General features: G+C 36.8%; 1 protein-coding gene across 1 annotated transcript in view; it reads left to right on the top strand.

Moving 5' to 3' along the window:
* Nucleotides 1–21842, top strand: part of LOC150087112 (tetratricopeptide repeat protein 33-like) — a 94320-nt gene that overhangs the window by 70649 nt on the left and 1829 nt on the right. Inside the window, exon 5 of the mRNA XM_090371815.1 lies at nucleotides 5774–5905. Within this exon, the coding sequence (XP_090227941.1) occupies nucleotides 5774–5905 (132 nt within the window). The remainder of the gene's footprint in view (nucleotides 1–5773; nucleotides 5906–21842) is intronic.

Below are 21842 nucleotides of genomic sequence, written 5' to 3'. Positions count from 1 at the left end.
TATTCTTATCAGAACTAACATACCGTCAAGACATCTCCAACTAACTACAAACCTCTTTAGAAGTTGTAGTGGTTCGGATAGCAATGAGAATATCGTTAACCCTTGCATCCATTTATATCCCACCGAATTATCCTTGCTCCAAGACTGAACTTGACAATCTTATCACACAATTGCCACCTCCAGTCTGTTTACTCGGCGATTTCAACGGTCACCATCTATTGTGGGGATCTTCCATCATGGATAAGAGAGGCCAATTAATAAAAATATTCCTGGATAACATAACCTGACTCTGTTAAATTCTGGCTCTCCAACTCATATCCAACTACCTACAGGTAGTACATCAGCCATAGACTTATCAATATCTTCAGCATCTCTTTTTCCAAGCATGGAATGGTTAGTGCTAAATGATCCATTCCACGGTGACCATTTTCCTATCATCAGTTCAATTCAAACACAGACGGTGTCATGTCCTAAAGGCCGTACTTCTTGGAACTTTCCTAAAGCAGACTGGAAAAACTATTCAACTTGTGTTCTACTTGAAAAACTATATGTACAACAAAATCATATTGATGACATAACTGATCACATTACAAGCCATATATTATCTGCAGCAGAAATTTCCATTCCAAAATCCAACCAGAGTAAGCGGGTACACCAAAATCAGTGGTGGAATGAAGAATGCTCCAAAGCGAAACGAGAAAAAAACCGTGCCTGGAATCAGTTTCGCAAATTTCCAACTACCGCCAACCTAATTATGTACAAAAAACTCAAAGCCAAAGCAAGACAAATTAGGAAGACAGCAAAACGTGACTCCTGGATTAAATTCGCCTCAGCTATTAACAAAAATACTGACACTCGAATCATTTGGAAAAAAATTCAAGCCCTCAATGGGAAATTTCTACCGCAGCAATCTCCAATAATACAATGCAATGGGCAGGACTTATCCTCTCCTACTGACATTGCAAATGCTTTAGCCGAATCTTTTCATAACATTTTTGCCTGTTCCTCTTATGTGATCTCCTTTCAATGCAGTAAAACTGATTCAGAATGTCATAAGTTTAATTTCGCAACTAGACTTTCACTTCCATATAACCAGCTGTTTACTCTATCTGAACTGAGAGAATCTTTGAGCAAATCTCCGAACAGCGCAGCAGGACCAGACGGCATTCACTACAGTATGCTGAAGCATCTTTGTGAAGCCAATCTCGGCACACTATTACTCTTTTATAACTGGATCTTCTCTGAAAATACGTATCCTCTGTCATGGCATCATTCCTATATTTGTGCTGTTCCAAAACCAGGCAAAGATCCTTCTCTAGTTGAGAATTACAGACCAATATCATTGACAAGCTGTCTGGGCAAAATCTTTGAAAGGGTGGTACATAAGAGGCTCACCTGGATTCTAGACTCCGAAAATCTCCTTTCTGGTCACCAATATGGCTTCCGTAAAAACAGGTCCACCCTAGATGTACTTGTAAAACTTGAATCCAACATTCGATAATGCCTTCATCAGAAAGCAGCATCTAGTGATGGTCAAACTGGATATTCATTAAACATTTGACACCACATGGCATCATGGTGTTATTAAAGATATGCATCAGTTGGGGCTGAGAGGCCATCTCCCTTTAATAATTCAGAACTTTTTAAAATTGCGTACATTTCAGGTCCGATATAAAAACATGCTGTCAACATCTCACATTCAAGAAGAGGGTGTCCCACAGGGTTCCATATTGAGTCCAACCCTATTTGCGATTAGGATCAACAATATTTTGGAAGAACTTCCAAAAACGATTGAAGTATACATGTATGCTGATGATCTCACCATATCCTGCCAATCGCAAAGCATGAATACTATTGAAAGACAGCTACAAATTGCTTTAACGAGAATTCAATCCTGGACCTTACAAAACGGATATAACCTTGCTGAACAGAAAACCACTACCACTCATTTCTGCAAACTTCGGTCACTTCATCCTGATCCAGAGCTAAAGATAAATAACGTGCCAATTCCTCTTGCTCACAATGTCCGGTTCCTTGGTCTGATACTAGACAGGAAACTGAACTTTCAAGCACATGTGGCCTATCTTCGAACCATCTGCTTGAAGAAATTAAACATCCTGCAGTGTGTGTCATCCATGTCATGGGGCGCTGATCATCATACCCTCATCCATCTTTATAGAGCTCTCATCGGGTCTCGCTTGGACTATGGATCTCCAGTATATGATTCAGCGAGGAAAAGTACTTTAGAACGACTAAACACCATCCATCACTGTGGTTTGAGAGTCGCTCTAGGCGCATTCAGAACCTCCCTGGTTCAGAGCCTGTACATCGAAGCTCATGAACCTCCCTTACATCTTCGCAGAAAATCATTACTTCTGATGTATGCTGCAAAAATCCGTAGTCTGCCCTCTCATCCTTGTTGGAGATGTCTCTACAATACTGAATGCGAGTCATTTTACATCAGTAAACCTAATGAAAACCGACCTGTTCCACTTAGATTTAAGGAACTGGCTCAATCATGGAACATAGAAATCAGCAATATACTTCAGGACAAAACACCACCAGATCCACCCTGGGAAAATATCTGTGCAATATATGATGACTACTTTCAACAGTGGGGAAAGAACATGCTGTCTCCTTCCAATATCGCACAGTTACATGCAACTTACACTCTTTCTAATTCAAACGCATGTGAAATCTATACAGATGGATCAAAAACCGAGACCCAAGTAGGTGCTGCTGCAATCTTCCCATCATTTAGCACTTCTGTCTCATTGCCAAGAGAATGCAGTATCTTCACTGCTGAGCTCTATGCTATAAACTTACCTCTGGATCACATTATTGAACATCTAATTCCGTCTGCTTTAATATACACTGACTCACTCAGTGCTGTCTCTGTCATAAATACTAATACCAACTCCTCTCACCCTGTAATAAAACAGATTCATTCTAAGTTACTTGCCTGTAAGGAATTGAACCAAACTGTGACATTTTGCTGGATCCCAGGACATTCTGGAATAGCCGGCAATGAAAGAGCAGATCATGCAGCCAAACAACCAGAAACCACTATTTCGCAGACTTTTCAAGTTCCATATACAGATTACAAACACATTATCCGTAAAGCATGTTATAACAGCTGGTCATTAATCTGGAAAGGTTATCCAGGAAATAAACTCTACCAAATAAAACCGAAACCAAAGCTGTGGCAATCCAGCTTCAGAAAAAACAGGCGAGATGAAATAATTTTAGGAAGGCTAAGGATTGGGCATACTCACCTCACTCACCTGTATCTATTAACTAATGACAGCGCTCCCCAATGTACATCATGTCAAGTACAACTGACCATTCGACATTTGTTAGCGGACTGTCCCCACTTTCAAACCATCCGCTTAGACATCTTTAAGTCAATTTCTAATACGCAGTCATCAATAAATTTATTACAGATTCTGGGAGATGATTTTAATCAAAAAGAACTATTTACTTTCCTAAATCGTATAGAAATATATCATAAAATATAGTTATCACAATTAAGCTAATATTTCATATTCACCATTAGAAAGACACAATATGGCCCTAGCAGCCTATGTGTCGTTAAACACAACAACAACCTAAATGCAGTGATTCGTATTACGCTATATAATTATATAGCGTAACTAGCTAGCTACCTAGTTACCACAATTAAAAATTTGAATTCCCTACCACCGTATACAAAAACAATGGCTGCAAGATTCGAACGAAATAATGGTTTTACGTATATTAAGTACTAATCTACAAAAATTCTTTATCTAAATAAAAATAACCAGTGTAACTATAAGACTATGTATAAAGTACAGTATAAAATAATAATTAGGTAAATAAAAAGATAAACACTTATTGCTTTTTCAGAGCCTGTAATTCACAGGTGACCTGATTGAGGTTAATAATGCTGTGAGAGCGATTAGTAAAATGAATGAAGGTGGAATTCGCACTGTTATAAAAAATTCCAGAACTAGAGACCATAAATTCCAATTACAGGAGTTGAGGTTTAGATTTTATTGTAGGAAATTTTCTTTTAGCCAGTGAGTCATTGATTGCTGGAACAAGTTTCCCTCACAAGTAGTTGAAGTAGTTGGCCTTTGAAGAAATTCAAAGGTCAACTGGATAGTTACCAGAGTGATGAGGGAAGCATATATATATATTTTTTTTGCCAGTGTAACAAAATCCTATGGGTTCCTTGCACTATACTGTGAGGAGGTCTGATAGAGGTGTTTGTAAGGCTTCAAATAGATTAAGTTAAATGCTAACGGCATCCTTTCTCTTGCTCAGCCAACACACATGAGGGGAGATAAATTTAAATTGAAGTATGGTTGTAGGATAAATGTTTTGAAATTTGCCTTTGGCTAGCAAATAGTTAATTATTGGAAGAAACTTCAGTCCAGTGTTGTGGAATAGAGGGTGGTGGAGTTTGAATAAATTTAATGAAAAACTTGATATTAGAGGATGGGCAATATAGGAAAGGTGGTTTTTTTTGCTGATTCTGTATAAGCTTGCTTTCTTGCATCATTTGTCACTTCTACTTTGTGAGGAGGAAGTAAAATAGTTTATTTTTATTTATTTTTTGGAAACATAATTTTAGAAAGATTTTAGTTCTGTTGGAAAGAGTGCGGAGAATAACAGCAAGATTAATTTTATGTAAAAAATGAAATTATTACGAAGAAAGATTGTGATTCTGTAAATTGCAATCTCAAAAGCTAGGCATGTGCTTGTCGATCTAATTGAAGTGTTTAAGGCTCTAAAATGGTTAAGTAATCTAAAAGCTGATGGCATCTTTACATTTTCTGAGGTTAAACACACACACACACGCACGCACGCACGCACATGCATGCATGCATGCACACACACACACACACACACACACACACACACCACTTTTAATTGGAAAAGGAAGGTTACAGAATAGTGTGCAAAAATTCATATTTAGCCAAAGAACAATCAGTCGTTGGAATAAACTTCCAACTAATCTTGTGGTGGTGTTTAGTGTGAAGAAATTTATTAAAGTATTGGAAAGAATAGGGAAATGAAGTGGTTTTTCCTATATAAAAAGCATTGCATTTCACACAAATGGCTTGATAATGCCAAAGAATTTAGAAGGTATAAATTACTAGATTAGAAAGAAGCAATTTGTATTTAAAAAACTGTATTAGTGATATCAGTTTTGTACATTTTAAATTTTCATTATAGATTAAATATACTATGATAATAATTGTTCTTTTTCTCTTATCCTATAGAATTTATGGTCCCTAGTTATTTATGACTACAGTGAAAATTTAACCCTATTCATTTTACTTGCATCTCTCAGAGCCTTGTACACATTCATATCTCCTCTAAGGTGTCTAGTTTCCAAGCTTTGCAGTGCCACATACTTAATGTTTTCTTATTGAAGTGGAATAAACTTACATCTAACATCTATCAACTTACATCTTGTGGTGGTGTTTAGTGTGAAGGAATTTGCCCATCTTTGAATCTTTAAAGAAGTTCGCTGTCCTTCCTTACTTTTTTTTTTTTTTTTTAATTTTTAGTTTCCATCTCCACACCTTGTTTTTTTTAGGTGCAATTCAATACTTGGATTTTCTTAACATGTTTGGCCTCACCTCAGAGCGATTAAATGGGCTTTTAATTTACCAGTTGGCTTTTTTCTTTCCTTCATAAAAATAAATTAAAATATACTTGACAAACTTGAGAATCCCGTTTTTTTTTATCATAATAAAATGCTTTCTTATTCCAATAATGATAGGCTCTGATGCAGTTAAATGAAGTTTTTCCAGCAGTTTATGCAGCTGAAAAATCTGTCGAGTTGAATCCTCATTGGTATATTGCATATCAGACACTAGGAAGAGCTCAGATAGGAATTGGAGAAATCAGGATGGTAAAACCAATTTATTTCTTAATCCCTCTGACAGGATAATTTTTGTGTGTGCGCATGTGTGTGTGTAATTATATTTTTATTTTTGCTAGTGTTTAATATATAATTTAAAAAAAAAAATGCATTATTATTGTACATAGCCACCAGCTCTGGATTTACAACAGCAATTCTGTCTTTACTTGATTTGACCCTTCTTTGTCTCACTTTCATGCTCTATAGTTGGAGACTAATTTTTTCGTCCTTTTGCAAAACCTCAGTTTTTCTCTGTCTTTTTCTTTTCAAGAAGAAAAAATAAGAATAATATAAAAAAATACTTTAAAATTTGATTTTTATTTTTTAATTTTGCAAATTTCTGCTTATTTGGTCCTTGAGGCTGTCACAGATATTCTCTCAAGTATGCCAAAGCTGGGGTTGCTACCTGGAAGTCTAAAATGCTGATGGAACTGATATTTGGGTGACACTCAAGTCAAGTGTACCTAATTTTGTTGAAATCTGGTCAGTCTGTGATAGCCAGATCCTCTGCTTGTACCTTCACAATGGTGGGACTGTTAGTAACCCTTGATTTAACCCCTACATGCTAGTCCTGAAATATGGCACTTAGCATACTGGAGGTGACCACCCAGGTGCAAACCAACATAAGCAGGGGTCGAGGTGTGGCTGCCACACCACACAGAGCAATGTTGCTCCTCTGTTATCTTACAGAGGGGTGGCATTGTTCCTCTGTGTTACCATACAATACTAAATGGTAGATGACTCTCATCATCCCGTGTAGTACCAACACTGCTTAGTGGAGACGAAGTGGTGGAACCCATGTTTAGTCTCCAGAGAGTAGCTCTGGCAACCCTATCATCTCTTCAGTCATGCAGTATGATTGATGCCTTTTAAGGTTATGAAGGACATCATGGTGAGATCCAATCTTCCCTACATTTATAGGGTATGGCTCTAAAACGATGGTTGCAGGCTACATAGGCCACCAGACTGAACCTATTGATACCTCTCTAGAACGCTTACAGATCAGCTAGTGTATAATCTTACTGCCTCTACCCTGCCAGACAGTGACTGAGGGAGTCTGAGTAGTGTGTATGTGGAGGATATTGTCAAGGCCACGTTATGTCAAGGAACTGGGTATATTCTTGCCATGTGTATCGAAAAATTTCATTATTTCATACAGCATGATGTCCTCCCCACCCTTTCTTACAACTGAATACCTCAAGAATTGTCAAATTAATAGAACAAACCCTTATCTGCAAAAAGATGAAACCTTCCAAACATTTCCTTGTTCATTTCACAAATATACGTGGTCTCAGTAATGTCCATTTCCACTTACAGTCTGCAAACCCCATCTACTTTTTCTGACAGATTCCCAGTTATCACTTGATTAAACCACTGCTCATCTCAGTTGTCTGAACTATATGCTGGAATTCCTTTCGCTTCAAATGGTATGATTCCTTTTGCTTCAAAGGTTGTACTTGTGTATATGCATGTTCTGATATTCCCTGTCATAGACTTAGTAACTTGAAATCTCTATTTTGTGATCTTCTCGGGCTTAAAATCTCTCTACTACTACATTCTGTCAAATTCATCTGTTACCTCTATTGTTTTTCTAACTCCACTAATCACTTGGAATGCTTTAACTCCCTCTCTTTGAAACTTGACTTTCTCCAGTCCAACTTTCTTAACAGTGAGGTAAATTTCCTTGGTGATTTTAATGTTCACAGCTCCAGCTGGCTTCCATTTTCTAGTCACGTGGACCCAGCTGGTTGAGATGCTGAGGCATTTGCAATTACTAATGACCTCGAACAGATTTTTCATTTACTTACCAGAATACCAAGCAATCCTAACCATGCAGCCAACATACATGATTTTTTTTTCTCACAAACAACCCTTCTAAGTATACAGTCGAGGTGCCTCAGGCACCTCGACTGTATACTTAGAAGGTACTCTAGGCATTTAGAGTGAGGTGCCTAGAGTATACTTATATACTCTAGGCACCTCAGATCACAACTTGGTGATAATCTCTTCTCCAATGGAGCCTTTCTCTTGTGGCCATTCTCAACCTCATATTGGTTGGCATTACATGAATGCAAAATGGGATGATCTGCGAGATTTCTTTTCCTTGGTCAGATTACTGTTTCAAATTTTCTGATCTCAACATTTGCTCAGATCGTGCTAGTGAAATTATTCTTGTAAGGATGAAATCCTTTATTCCACACTCCACCTTAAAATCTTATCCTTTATCTAAACCTTGGTTTTCCATTTAATGTACTAAGGTTGTTCAAGATAAGAATGTTGCATATTGCAGTTGGCTTGTATCCAAATTTCTAGGTTAATTTTCAGCCTACACCAAAGCTCGTAACAATTACAGAGCAATTGTAAATTATTACAGTTGTTACAATTGTATGTAATAATTGTAGATTATTAATTAGTCCAAACTAGATTTCAAACTGGCTAAGAGTAGAAAACTTGCTTCTTGTCCAAATGATAGTTAAGCATTCAAGTCTTTTGTTAGAAGGTTTTATGAATCTTGAATGATGTTAGTGATATTGGATGTTAGAAGGATTTTTAGGAATCTCAATGCTATGAAAGCTACAGGTCCTGATGGTATTTCTCCACAGGGTACAACTTTGGACATCATCTTTTGAACAAAATGAAAACATGGGAATCCTTTACAAAACTGCCTGACACTTATTTTTAAAACCTGTTCTCAAAACGTGCTCCTCAGCTTTCTCCTGTTCTACGTCATCTTTTTTCTCTTTATAAATTTCCAAAGGTCTTTTCCTTTCTGCTTGGAAATTTGCTCATATTCAGCCATTTCCTAAAATGGGTGACAAATCCCTCCGATCCAGTTATCATCCCATTGCACTTCTACCCTTTCTAATGTAATGGAGAAATCAATTAACCAACAACTCTTTAACTATCTAGAAACCTTCCATCTGATCAGCGATTGCCAGTATGGATTCCATCAGTGTCGATCCACTGGTGATATTCTGGCTTATGTTACCCATCTTTGGACAAATTCAATGGAAAAGTTTGGTGAAACTCAAGCAGTTGCTCCTGACATTGCAAACATGATCAAAAGCCTTTGAAATGTCAGGAGTAACCACTTGAGTTTCATCAAACTTTATCATCTAAATAGGTCTTCTAAATAAGCTTCCATCTTATGGTTTGCCAACTGTTTTTTCTCTCTGACTGTTTTTTTTTCTGTCAGTTTTCTCTCTGACCACTCACTGCTGTTTATGGTACGTGGCTCTCTGTCTTCTAACTTCTCCACTAATCCTGGTGTTCCCCAAGGTTCAGTTCTTTCTCCCTCTCTTTTCCTCTTGTATATTAATGACCTTCTTCCATTTAACCTAAATCCAATCCATAGTTTTGCTGATAGTACATTGCATTTTACCTTCCAGTTTGAGAAATCTTGTCCTGCACAAATAGCTTCAACTTCTTGAATATCTGCTGCCAATTCCTTAAATGCTGATCTCCAGGTAATTCTCCAGTGGGGAAAAATTAACTTAGTTGATTTCAATCATTCTAAAACTCAGTTCTGTCTTATATCTTACAAAAAGAATTCTTCTACTCTTATGTTTATCTTCGATGACACTGATTTCTAGGCAAGATCATATATCCCTATTGGGGAATACTCTTGACTTCTAATCTCTCTTGGCATAAGCACATTACAAATATTGTTTCCTCTGCATCAGAAAAACTTGGTTTTCTCTTTTCTTCCAAACAGCTGTTCACTCTACAAATTTCAGATCTGCCCTACAATGGAATATTGTTTCCACATCTGGGGCATTGTCCCCAAAGCCTCAGGCTTATAGATTCCATTCAAAAGTGGGCATTTAGGTTAATTAATGACTCATCTCTAAAGAGCTCTCTCTCTCTCTCTCTCTCTCTCTCTCTCTCTCTCTCTCTCTCTCTCTCTCTCTCTCTCTCTCTCTCTCTCTCAGACCAAATACGGAGGATGCGGAAAGGTCAAGGAATGACCACCGCATATATCCGGAGCAATATGGCCTTAGTTGCTAATGCTCCTAAAAACCAAATAACCAAATAACTAACTCTCTCTCAGACATGCTGTTTCTTCTACATGCCTTTTCTATAGATACTTCCATAAGCACTGTTCTTCTGAATTGGCTTCTATAATTCCTGCTCTCTCTTCCAAACCAGTCTGAACACTTGCTGCAACCAGTCAACATCCTTTTACTATCAAACTTCAAGCTCACAGAACCAACTTTTCTTCTTCCTCATTTATTCATTCAACATTCGTTTTCTGGAACAACCTTCCTCCGTATGTATTTCCTGAAAATTACAATCTAACGATCTACAGAAATTTAAGTCTAATTCCAACAAGTAGCTTCTCATCCTTCTGCCCGTGCATGGTACTGAATGTTGTAGGTTCCATTACCTCTTGGGTTTTCATAAAAAAAAAAAAAAAAAATTCATTAATAAATTGGCCATCGGGTGTGCTGTTGGTAGTCTGTGTTACAAAATAGAAACTTAGAATAATATCATTGTTCTCTGTAATGTGTGATATTTCATCAGATTTGTGTTGTGCAAAGCTAATTAATGTTTTTTTCAGTAAATGCCTAAGAAATATGACATGAAACTTCAGAAGGCATATACACAAGATTTTCCATATATTAGGAAATCTGATTAAAAGTAACACATTTGCCTCGTGTACTGTATGTAGATGTTATGTTTCATGTGGTGGAAAGACAATTCAGACATTGACAATGAAATAATAGCATGCTGTGAATATAAAGAAATAGACATTGTATTTATTGGTTACAGTAGTTACAGGCAACCCCATATAACACGGTACTTCTACAACACAGCTTTGCTCTAACATGATTGATAAATTGTGGCAATCTTCGCACAACACGGTACTTATATAACATGGTTTTGCTCTAACATGTTTAGAGAATTTCAGTAAACCTCGCATAACGGTATTTTGAGCTTTTGTGCGGGGGGAATCCCTGCTGTTATGTTGAATATAATTTTTCATCGTTTCCACTCCTTTGAATTCCCGCTGTTGACTTGCTAGTCAAAAAAAATTATTGAGAAATCCATGTATTTTATTTTGTTGGGAAATTCCCGCGTTACGTTCTGTGCTATTGAACTTGTACTTGTTGAACTTCTGGAAAAATCTAGATTTCAAAGTTTTATTACTATCGGATAGCACATCAGGCCATCCAAACGTTGAAGTTATGCTCCTACCACCACAGTTGTACTGGGTTAATACACCTTTCATTAAGCCATTAGATCAAGGCATTATATCCACCTTTAAAACTCATTCCATCAGAAAATCATTACAATGGATTTTGGAAAAATTGATTCCAAATCTATTGAACTAATGGAGGCATGGAAACATTTCTCAATTGTGGACTGTATCAGAATCGAACAGGCAGAAATCGGTGCGATAGTAGAACTTGCTACGTCATTAGGAGTGGAAGGTTTTGATGATATGACTACTGAAGCCCTCGTGGGTAGTGCAGTTCATAGAATCACCCTCCTCCCCACACCGGCTGGACAAGACGCCTAGTTGGAATCCCGTCGATGAAGAGAGGAATTTTTATGGGTCTTTTTTCATAATGTGGCTGAGTTAGTCGGGCAAGGGTAATATGGTTTTTTTTCCCGGAAACTTGGGTTTTTCGTCCAGCAAAATAGAAAATCGACCTCAGGACACACTCAATTTATAGACAATGTACACAAATTAACATGGCCTTAGTCGCCGATGCTCCTTAAAAAAAAAAAAAAAAAAAAGATATGATTACTGAAGACGTTCAAGAATTACTGGTAGAAAAAGAAGCCAGCGTAGCGGATTTGGTGCAAATGGCATCGGAGGTAAAATTAAATCATTTCAGATGATATCGCAGATGAAAATTCTAAACTTCCAAATTTTACACTAAAAAGCATAGAGAAAGGAAAAGTTAGCCGAGCAATTAGAATCTTATTTTTTGAATGCAGATTCTTGAATGAAAGGAGCCCATAGTTCAAAAGGGAGCTTCAAAAATGCTTAGTTCCATACGATGAATTTCAAAAATTTTTATCAAGCAAGCAAAAGCAAACAAACCCAGATTACTGATTTTTTAAAGAGAGCAGAAGATACATTAAATCATAATGGTGTATTTTTGTAAGCTTTTGGAACGTAACCCCCCCTTTTTGTACTTTTTCTTAGTTCCATATAACACAGTTTCGCACAACACGACATTTTACAGGAACCTAATAACTGTATTATACGAGGGTTACCTGTATATCATACATGCAGAGTGTTTATTTGCATCTCTTGTCTTAGAGCTTAATCTTCTCTGAGTTGTGCAGATGATCTGCACAACTCAGAGAAGATTAAGCTCTAAGACAAGAGATGCAAATAAACACTCGGCATGTATGATATACAGGTAACCCTCATGCAGGTGCCTTGTGTAAAACCTTAATATTAACCAGCTCTTACTGTATCTTATAAAATAATAGCAATAAAACTAATTTTGTATTATCATCTTGCTAATTTCATTAATAGTTTACTGTCACTGTCAATCTTAAGTGCGTTGATCCTTTGACGTTCTTTTATATACGCACTGTCCTTTAAAATAGTATTCACTGTTGAAGCAGTGAGACCTAATTCCCTTGCAATAGATGATAAACTTTGTCCTGTTTCGTACTTAATAATTTTCATCTTCATTTCTAAATCAGTTTTGTTTCATTTCCTGGCACTACCACCACTTGCACTTTTCGTTGGTCGCTTTCCCTTCATCATTGTAATATGTAAATAGGAATGAAGAGAAGTTTCTGAAAATTTGTTTTTTATATGATTGAAGATTTCAGTGAAGGGGAAGATTTCAGTTTTATTTTTAATGTTTTATTTTTAATGTTTTATTTTTTTGCCAGTGAATTAATACAAAAATACAAAAATTACTGCAATTGGAAATATGGATAAAATTTTTTTTTTGAAACACATGGATAAAAAAAAGATTATAAAAAATAATAATCATTCCAATAATGAATTAGTTTTGTTGGATAGTTTAAAAGTCATATATTTTTTTTATATTCAAATGAATGTTTCCATATCTGCATTTAAAATATGGATTATAGTGCCATTTCATTGTTATTTCCTCATACCCAACAAAGTATTCTTCAATGGTAGTAATTATTTTTCAAATGGGCACTGATTCCCATTAGTTTAAATTTTAATTATAAATTTTTAGCTTTATATTAATGAAATTAGCAAGATGATAATACAAAATTAGTTTTATTGCTATTATTTTATAAGATACAGTAAGAGCTGGTTAATATTAAGGTTTTACACAAGGCACCTGCATGAGGGTTACCTGTATATCATACATGCCGAGTGTTTATTTGCATCTCTTGTCTTAGAGCTTAATCTTCTCTGAGTTGTGCAGATCATCTGCACAACTCAGAGAAGATTAAGCTCTAAGACAAGAGATGCAAATAAACACTCGGCATGTATGATATACAGGTAACCCTCATGCAGGTGCCTTGTGTAAAACTGCCTGACACCCAATAGCGGAAAAAAAAAAAAAAAAAAACACAATCAGGGAAGATAGTAAGAATAGCTCTGAAAAATGGGCATTTTCCATTGCTACAGATGGCAGTAATCAAAGTGATTTCGAGCTGTATCCCGTTGTGGTGACCTATTGTAAAAAAAAAAAATTCGAATCAAAACAGCTTGCCCTCAGTATCAGCATTGGAGGTGATCCTGCAGAGTACAACTTTGAACATCATCTTCTGAACAAAATGAAAGCATGTGGGATTCTTTTACAAAACTGCCTGACACTTATTTTAATAAGACACCTATTATGGTAGGTCTAAAAACTGGCGTAACAAGGGTATTAAAAGAGATTGAACAACATTTGGTGGTAATAGACTATCACTGTCATGTTATTAATTTATGTACTGGATACTGGAAAGGAAACTGCATGCCTTCTTGTGAAAGAGGATAAATACTTTGTGGAAATTTACTACATCTACAAAGAATTCTAAAAGGAAAGATAGATTTAAACAATTTTGACTGAAGCATGCCACTGAAAGTAGAAAAGGTTTAGAAGCATATATTTGCACTGGCCATTTGCAGTTAAACATGTACATTACTGGTACAACAATGGCAGCCTTTTACAAGCCTGTTTAAAGAAAAGTCTAGAAGTGATGAGAAAGGGATTTATGAGCCCTTTACAGAGTTATCAAATTGAAAAGAACAAGTGATCATTAGTGAGTGACATTGACTCACATTCAAATCAAATTCATTATGCAAAAGTTTTGAAAGAGAAGAAATTGAAAACTCAAGAAAAAGAATTTCTGAATTGAAAACTCTGGGCAAAAGTAATCCTAAACAGTCCAAGCATGAACAAGCCAATAATTATCTAGGAATATTATTCTCACTCGTGCAGGAAGTCTGTTTTCTCTTCTGGCTTGAATAAAGCAGTTTACTTGTTTATTTTAAATGTTATATCAATGTTTGAAAATTCAAACATAGCTCTTAAATCCAACTTACCTTCTCATTCTGTGGTCCTAAATATGTTGAAGAATCTTATATGCAAATTTATTTTACTAACAATTTTCAAGTCTTCCACTGCCAATTTGGAAACTGATTATCATAGCAGACTAAACCAGATGGATGATTCTGACCTAGTTATAGTTATACACTAACTTATATAATTCTGTTAATTCTCTTAAGCCCACCTTCCCTGGTAATGTCGTAAATTCCGCTGGAATTCCGTTTGTACCTACTACCTTATTTCCCTTCATTTCCTTTAATGTTACTATTAAACTTATGTAAGGCCTCACCTTGAGTACTGCATGCAGGTCTGGAGACCTTATTTTAAGAAAGATGTTGGACTACTAGAACGAGTACAGAGAAGGGCAGCGAGATTAACAAAGGGTTGCTGTTACCAAGATAGGCTTAATTTCTGCAAATTGCAGCATCTGGAGACTAGGCACCTGCGAGGTAATCTGATTGAGGTGTATAAGGCCTTGAATGGTTTGAGCAAGCTTAATGCTGATGGGATTCTTCCACTTTCTCAGATTCCGCACCTGAGGGGACGTAAATTCAAATTGAGGAAAGACCGTTTATTCAAATCGAGGAAAAACAAATAGATGTGCGGAAATTTGCCAGCGGGTGGTTGATTGCTGGAACAAGCTTCCATCTGTCTTTGTGGAAGTTGACAACTTAAATAAATTCAAGTCTGAACTAGACGGAGTGGCTGGATTAGTGAAATGGGAAGGGCCTTTTTTTTTTTTTTTGGCTGATGCTTTATTAGCTTGTTTTTTTGCATCATATGCCTCTACTAATGCTAATGATAACTTGCTCTGTTATTACCGGCCCCAAACTGTCTTGATCCATTATTTCTGCATAAACAAAATAAAGCCTCTTTCTGGCTCTCATTTGACCCATACAGAATTTATTGGGGGTTGATTTATTGATGTAGTGCTGAAAGATATTGTAAGCTACAGGCAGGGTTGTCTGAATATTTGGTGTCAATAATCAAATCTCTGGTATGACTGATCGGATGATAGAGGGTGAGAAGAGTGGATACATGTATTTTTTACATATTTAAAATAACTGAAATTAGTTTTAGATGTAAATAAAGAGAAATGTAAATCATTAATATTAATAGAGTAGTCATCTTATTTTTACTTTATGTAATAATATTAAAATGACACTAAATGCTACTAGGCATAATATTTTAAGAGTTTAAGATTATCTATACAATATCTGTGCGGATACACCATAGATAACTCTTAAAGAAAAAACTATGACAGTAGTGTAAAAGGCATCATTTTATCTGTATCTCATATTGTGCTCATCCATCACGAGTTACCATGTATTGCACTACCTCAAATAAGTAATGCTTCACTAATAGAGAAGACTATTGTTACTTATTCCTGGTGGGCACCACCACCAAGACGGCACCGTTTCAAGGCTTGTTGGCCTTGAAACGGTGGAGGATGAGCACAATATGAGATACAGATGAAATGATACCCTTTTATACTACTATCGTAGTTTTTTCTTTAAGAGTTGTGTATGGTGTATCTACACCGACTATAGATAATACAGTGGATTCCGGTTATTTGGGCCACAAGTTAACTGGGGCAGCCATTTATTTGGGGCAAATCTTAAAAAACAGAACCCAATCAAGAAAATAGTGTTTACTTCGCTTAATTGGGACAACGTGCCGTTTAATCGGGGCAGGAGACCGCAGCACTGGAGATTACCCTATGATTGTCTCAGACTGTTCAGTCGGATTTCTGGAAGTCACAGCTTCCAGAAATCCGAACAATAAAAACAATTAGCAGTCACCTGTTTTTTGGGCTTTTCTGTTAGCGCAATCTATCATAAACAGATAGTAAACTCGAGCTTATTGAATTTGCAATAATACTGACAGCTGGAATTCTGTGGGTTATTATGGTGAAATGTGTTTACACTTCCATGGAATCTTCAATCATATAAAAAAATTAATTTTCAGAATCTGCTCTTCATTCCTATTTTTTAAGCTTCGTAACTTTTTACTCCGTTCTCACTTGTGCATATTGTGGTATTTGCAATTTGTATGTGCCGTGTTCTTTGTTGTTGATTGCTTATCTTTTTACTGTTTTAAATTTTAACCCCCACTCACAAATGTCAGTGAACAGAAATGCCAACTGGTTAGTATGTACATATTACAGTACGTATTAATTATTCCGATTATAACATATTCTTCCAGTTCTCACGTATCATTTAATTTTTTAATTGGTAAGATAATAAAGGGTAAATTTGTGCTTAATATATCTTTACTTTTATAGCCTGCGGATAATATTCCTCCTATTTTTGCTAATTAGAATCGCTGTTTAATAAAATTAAAATTCAATTCACAAACATGATCACAATGACTGGTACTTGCTACACATCGTATGGTGAACAGTACTATGGTTACTCCATCGTAACATGTTTTGATTGTACAGTGAATGAATTGTAAAGTGGGGGTCCGTTGTATTTTTACCTTTTTTTATGTGAAAATTTGGATAATTGGGGGAGCCACTTAATCAGGCCAAAATGCACTAGTCCCGATGTGTCCCAAATAACCAGAATTGACTGTATTAAACTCTTAAAATATTATGCTTAGTAGCATTTAGTTTCATTTTAATATTGTCACGTACACCTTTTGGCATCTCTCATATTGTGGGATTAAATTTCACAACTGGATTGTCATGTTTGCAATACCAGGATACCTGCCCACCCAGCGATGAAAGGCCATGAGTCCTTGAAACGGTGCTGTCTGGGTGGTGGTGCCCACCAAGAATAAGTAACTTAAGTAGTTAAGAAATAAGAATAAGAAATGTGAATAAGAAAAGAAGAATAAGTAGTCTTCTCTATTAGTGAAGCGTTACTTATTCGAGGTAGGTAGTGCAATACATGGTAACTTGTGAAGGATGAGCACATCAGATACAGATGAAATGATGCCCTTTATTCCACTATCATAGTTTTTTCTTTAAGAGTTGTCTATGGTGTCTCTACACCGATATTATATAGATATTTTATAAAATATGCTTAATGAGATGGCCATTCAAGTTTTACATTATGAAAGCAATTTTATTATTCATTTCTTTCTTTATTACCTATTAGATAATTTTTTTTAATACACATTCTCTTAATAGATGTTACCTAGATCAATTAAAAGAAACTCTCAGACCTACAAAATAACCAGTTATATATATATACAGGAATTGCCCGACTTACGTAAGGGTTGTGTTCCATGGAACGCTACATAAGTTGGAATTCCCCCCATGCTTGTGCAGCACTTGCAGCTGTGCTTGCTGATTTGATTGAATCAAAAAAGAAATGTTCGACGAGCATCTAAATAGAATTATTTATTTAATTTTTTATCTTGTGTGCAGTAAAAATTGCAAAAGCATGCAATTTAAAAATAATTATAAAATTACAAAAAAGAGAGGAAACAGGCATAATGTCAGTAAGTTATACCTCTCAAGCGCCTCTGCATAAGTTGAGGGCTGTGGAGATTTAGAAGGGGTCAGCCGCTCAGCCTTACGAAAGAATTATTAATGGATAACTGGACAGTGGCTTTTTTCTTTACATAGTAGATTTCTTTGTAGCAAGCATATCATTCACCCCTCTGTTAACTTTTAAGAAGTGTTCGCTGTCAGGATCCATCTTCTCAAACCTCGCCATTGCTGATGCCATTTCACGAAGTGCCATTGCCATCTTTTTGGTGGAAGCATCTCGGCTCTTCATATGGTTCATCTTGAGCTTCGTCAGCATTTTCTTCTTTCACTATCGCTGCCTGCAAGTCAATAAGTTCTTCGTTAGATAATTCCTTCTCTTCCTCTATTAACTCCTCCCCGTCTTTGGCATCAACCTCCAACTGGAGTAGCTCTCCAACCTTTACAATCTTATCTGTAACCTCTTCATATGATTTGTCTTTTTCAAACGCTTCGAAGCCTTTTATGTGCCGTGGGCATATTTTCTTCCATGTTGTTGTTGTTATTGTTGTTATTTGGTTTTTAGGAGCATTAGCAACTGTTACCCCTCCCCACACACACACACACACACACACACACACACCTACACTTACTCTCACTTACATATACACTCTTACTTACTCTCTTGGGTGTGGGTGTGGTTGTAACAGAAGTGGCCGGACTAGGCACCACCATACTTTTATTGGCTTAGTGTAGTTGGGTTATTTTTACCTTCATCCTGTTTTACTTACTTATTTGCCGACCGGGCTAGCCGGGTGGGTAAAGTGCCTACCTAACAACCCAAAGGTCGCGGGTTCGATTCCCGCCTCGGGCTTGGATCAAAGTACTGCAAAAACCTTGGGAGGTGCATTGTGGCCACAGAAGCCTATGCGCCAACAACTACCAAAAAAAAAAAAAAAAAAACTTACTTATTTTGTGGGTTTGCGGGGTTGAGCTCGCTTACTTACTTTCTTAAACTTCCTTATTTGTCCGACTTTCTTTTCCGCCTACGCGAGCTCTAGGGTGTGGCCGTAACAGAAGTGGCCGGACTAGGCACCACCATACTTTTATTGGCTTAGTGTAGTTGGGTTATTTTTACCTTCATCCTTTGGTTGGTCTTTTCATTATACTTAACATATTCGCTTTTACACATCTACCTGTCTGGTACCTACTCCTGTTTTCGTCTAGTGGTTTTCAATAGGACAAGTCTCGTATACCCTCAAGATATAGTAAGGAAAAGCTATTTCTCTTCTCTATCTCGCAGTTTGGACTTTAGCGTTGTAATATCGTCAAGCAATTAGATAATTAATTACTTGGCGCTGCAATTACCTCCTAATCAACTTAAACTCTACTATCTTAGTAATCGGATGTGAGGTTTTGGCAGGGAATAAGAAACTTCTATAATACAAAAACATAACGAAGTTTAATATAAAAGAAAGCAAATCTTACACATTTTAGTCCTTCCACTAATGTGAACTCATTAGAACATTACAATAATAATAAGAATATTACAAAATTACAAGTTACAAGATTAATAGGAATATGACTTCTATTAGTTTTCATTCTTAAACAAAGTTACAAGTTACAATAATAATACATGGCTAGAAAGAAACCATCTTTTCATTATCATTCTTACTATCGTTTCATACTATACCTTCTCAACCTACCAGTCCTCCAATATTGCCTGAGCTTGAATAGTTATTGCTCCTCGATTCTCCGTTATTTCCGTAGCGACTCTGCGCGATTTCCTTAACAGGGCGCGGCGACTTATTCCTTCGCTCTCGATTCTCGTTTCCTTCGTCGTCTTGGTTTCAGCTCTCCTCCTTTTCTGCTCTCCTCTTCTTTTTCCTCTCTGTTCTCCCCTTTCGGCCCACGAGAACCCGCTTTCATACCCCTGGTTCTCCGTCCTGTTTACTCTAAACCTTTCTCTAATTGGAGGACTCCAAGTCCTCGGATGTTCGGACTTTACGTCATGGAACACTTGGTCAAAGGGGTAACCATCATCCCCTCATTACGCCATGCACCGAACATTCTGGCAACACGTGTAACCACTCTTCACTTATTCCTTTTTAGGAAATGAAGAGTCTGTAGTTTGTATCTACACCGAATTTACGAGGTTGAGTGGAGGAGAGTAATCTTCGATGTCCGTTCACACGAGTATCTCTCTCTCACCTCCCCCCTTCGTTGCCCTACTTTGCATCACAAGTTAAGCGCATCTTTCCGGTGTTTATAGAATTCCAACTTGTAAGTGGCTACCCGATATAGCTGTTGCCGACCAACAACTGTAGGCTTCTATAGACTTTTACATAGGCTTTCTCATTAACACACAGTTGCTGTGGCTAATTTCGCCATCTTCTTTAGAGAAGAAAAACATGCTCAAGGTTAAGGATATTAAATCTGCTTTAATACTCAATTTTTGTAATTCTAAAATTATCGTTACACCGCAGTTTTAGATAATTACTAGGTAGGGAAAACATGAGAGATTAAAATTATTACTCTTACAGTAAGTTTAGAGGAAAGAGCGGAATTAGCACTGCAACACAACTAAGGCCATCTTGCTCCGGGGATATGCGGTTGTCATTCCCTGACCTTTCCGCATCCTCCGTATTTGGTGGTCACGGGCTCGAACCCCGGTCTAATCAAGAAGTGTGTGCTACGCACTGCTGCTCCTGCCCACGGAGGTGCCATTTTCTTCCATGCACCACTTTTAGACAACTTTTAGTAATTTCTGCTCAGGCCTTATTAATGTTTAAGATGCCATGGTAAATATTGTAAGAGTTTTAATAGTCTCTTAACATAAAATTTTTCTCATTGTCTACTGCAGACAATGCCTGAGCAAATGTTGTGCGTATATAGTGTGCTTTTAAATTTGAAATAACATCCTGATCCATAGGTTGAATGAGTGAAGTCGTGTTTAGCGGTAGAAATATGACTCTCATGTTTGAATTGAAATCATCTAGATGCGTAGGATGTCCAGGAGCATTATCTAATAGAAGCAAAATCTTGAAAGTAACGTCATTGTCTTTACAATATTTTTCAACCTCGGGAACAAAGCACATTTAAACTAATCCTCAGTGAGATATTGTTAGCTGTGCTCTCTGGTTCGATCGGAAATGCACTGGTAGGGTGGCTTTATTGATGCCCTTAAATGCATGAGGATTTCCAGAATGGTACACAAGCAGCGGTTTTAATCTGTAATCTCCCGCTGCATTAGCCCCAAGCAAGAGCCTAGCCCTATCTTTTGATGCCTTGAAACCTGGCATTGTATTTTCCTCTTTGGCAATGTATGTTCGATCTGGCATTTTTTTCCAATACAGAGCACTCTTGTCAACCACAAGAGTGCTCTGTATTGGAAAAAAAAAATTGCTCTGTGCACTCTAAAAAATTGGAGTGCTCTGTCTTGAATAGCCACCTTCATCAATAATTTTTTCCAACACATCACAAAATTTCTCTGCAGCTGCAGAATCAGCACTGGCGACTTCACCGCATACTTTAACATTGTGGAAACCAACGCGATGCTTGAACCTATTAAACCACCTGTTGCTTGCCACGAACTTGGGTTGGGGTTTGCTGTACTTATCTTTAATATCTTTATAAATACTTGTTGCTTTTGCTTGAATGGTCATTAGACTCAGGGGCACTCGCTTCTGAATCTGATTTTCCATCCATATTATTAACAGCTGTACCATCTTCGATATAGCACCTGAATCCTGTTTTGTGATCACTGTCAATCTTAAGTGCGTTGATCCTTTGACGTTCTTTTATATACGCACTGTCCTTTAAAATAGTATTCACTGTTGAAGCAGTGAGACCTAATTCCCTTGCAATAGATGATAAACTTTGTCCTGCTTCGTACTTAATAATTTTCATCTTCATTTCTAAATCAGTTTTGTTTCATTTCCTGGCACTACCACCACTTGCACTTTTCGTTGGTCGCTTTCCCTTCATCATTGTAATATGTAAATAGGAATGAAGAGAA

This window comes from Mastigoproctus giganteus, chromosome 4 (genome assembly GCF_048544385.1).
Source record: "Mastigoproctus giganteus isolate SK-2022 chromosome 4, ASM4854438v1, whole genome shotgun sequence".
NCBI classification, from domain to species: Eukaryota; Metazoa; Arthropoda; class Arachnida; order Uropygi; family Thelyphonidae; genus Mastigoproctus; species Mastigoproctus giganteus.
This window is presented reverse-complemented; position numbering and strand designations above follow the sequence as displayed.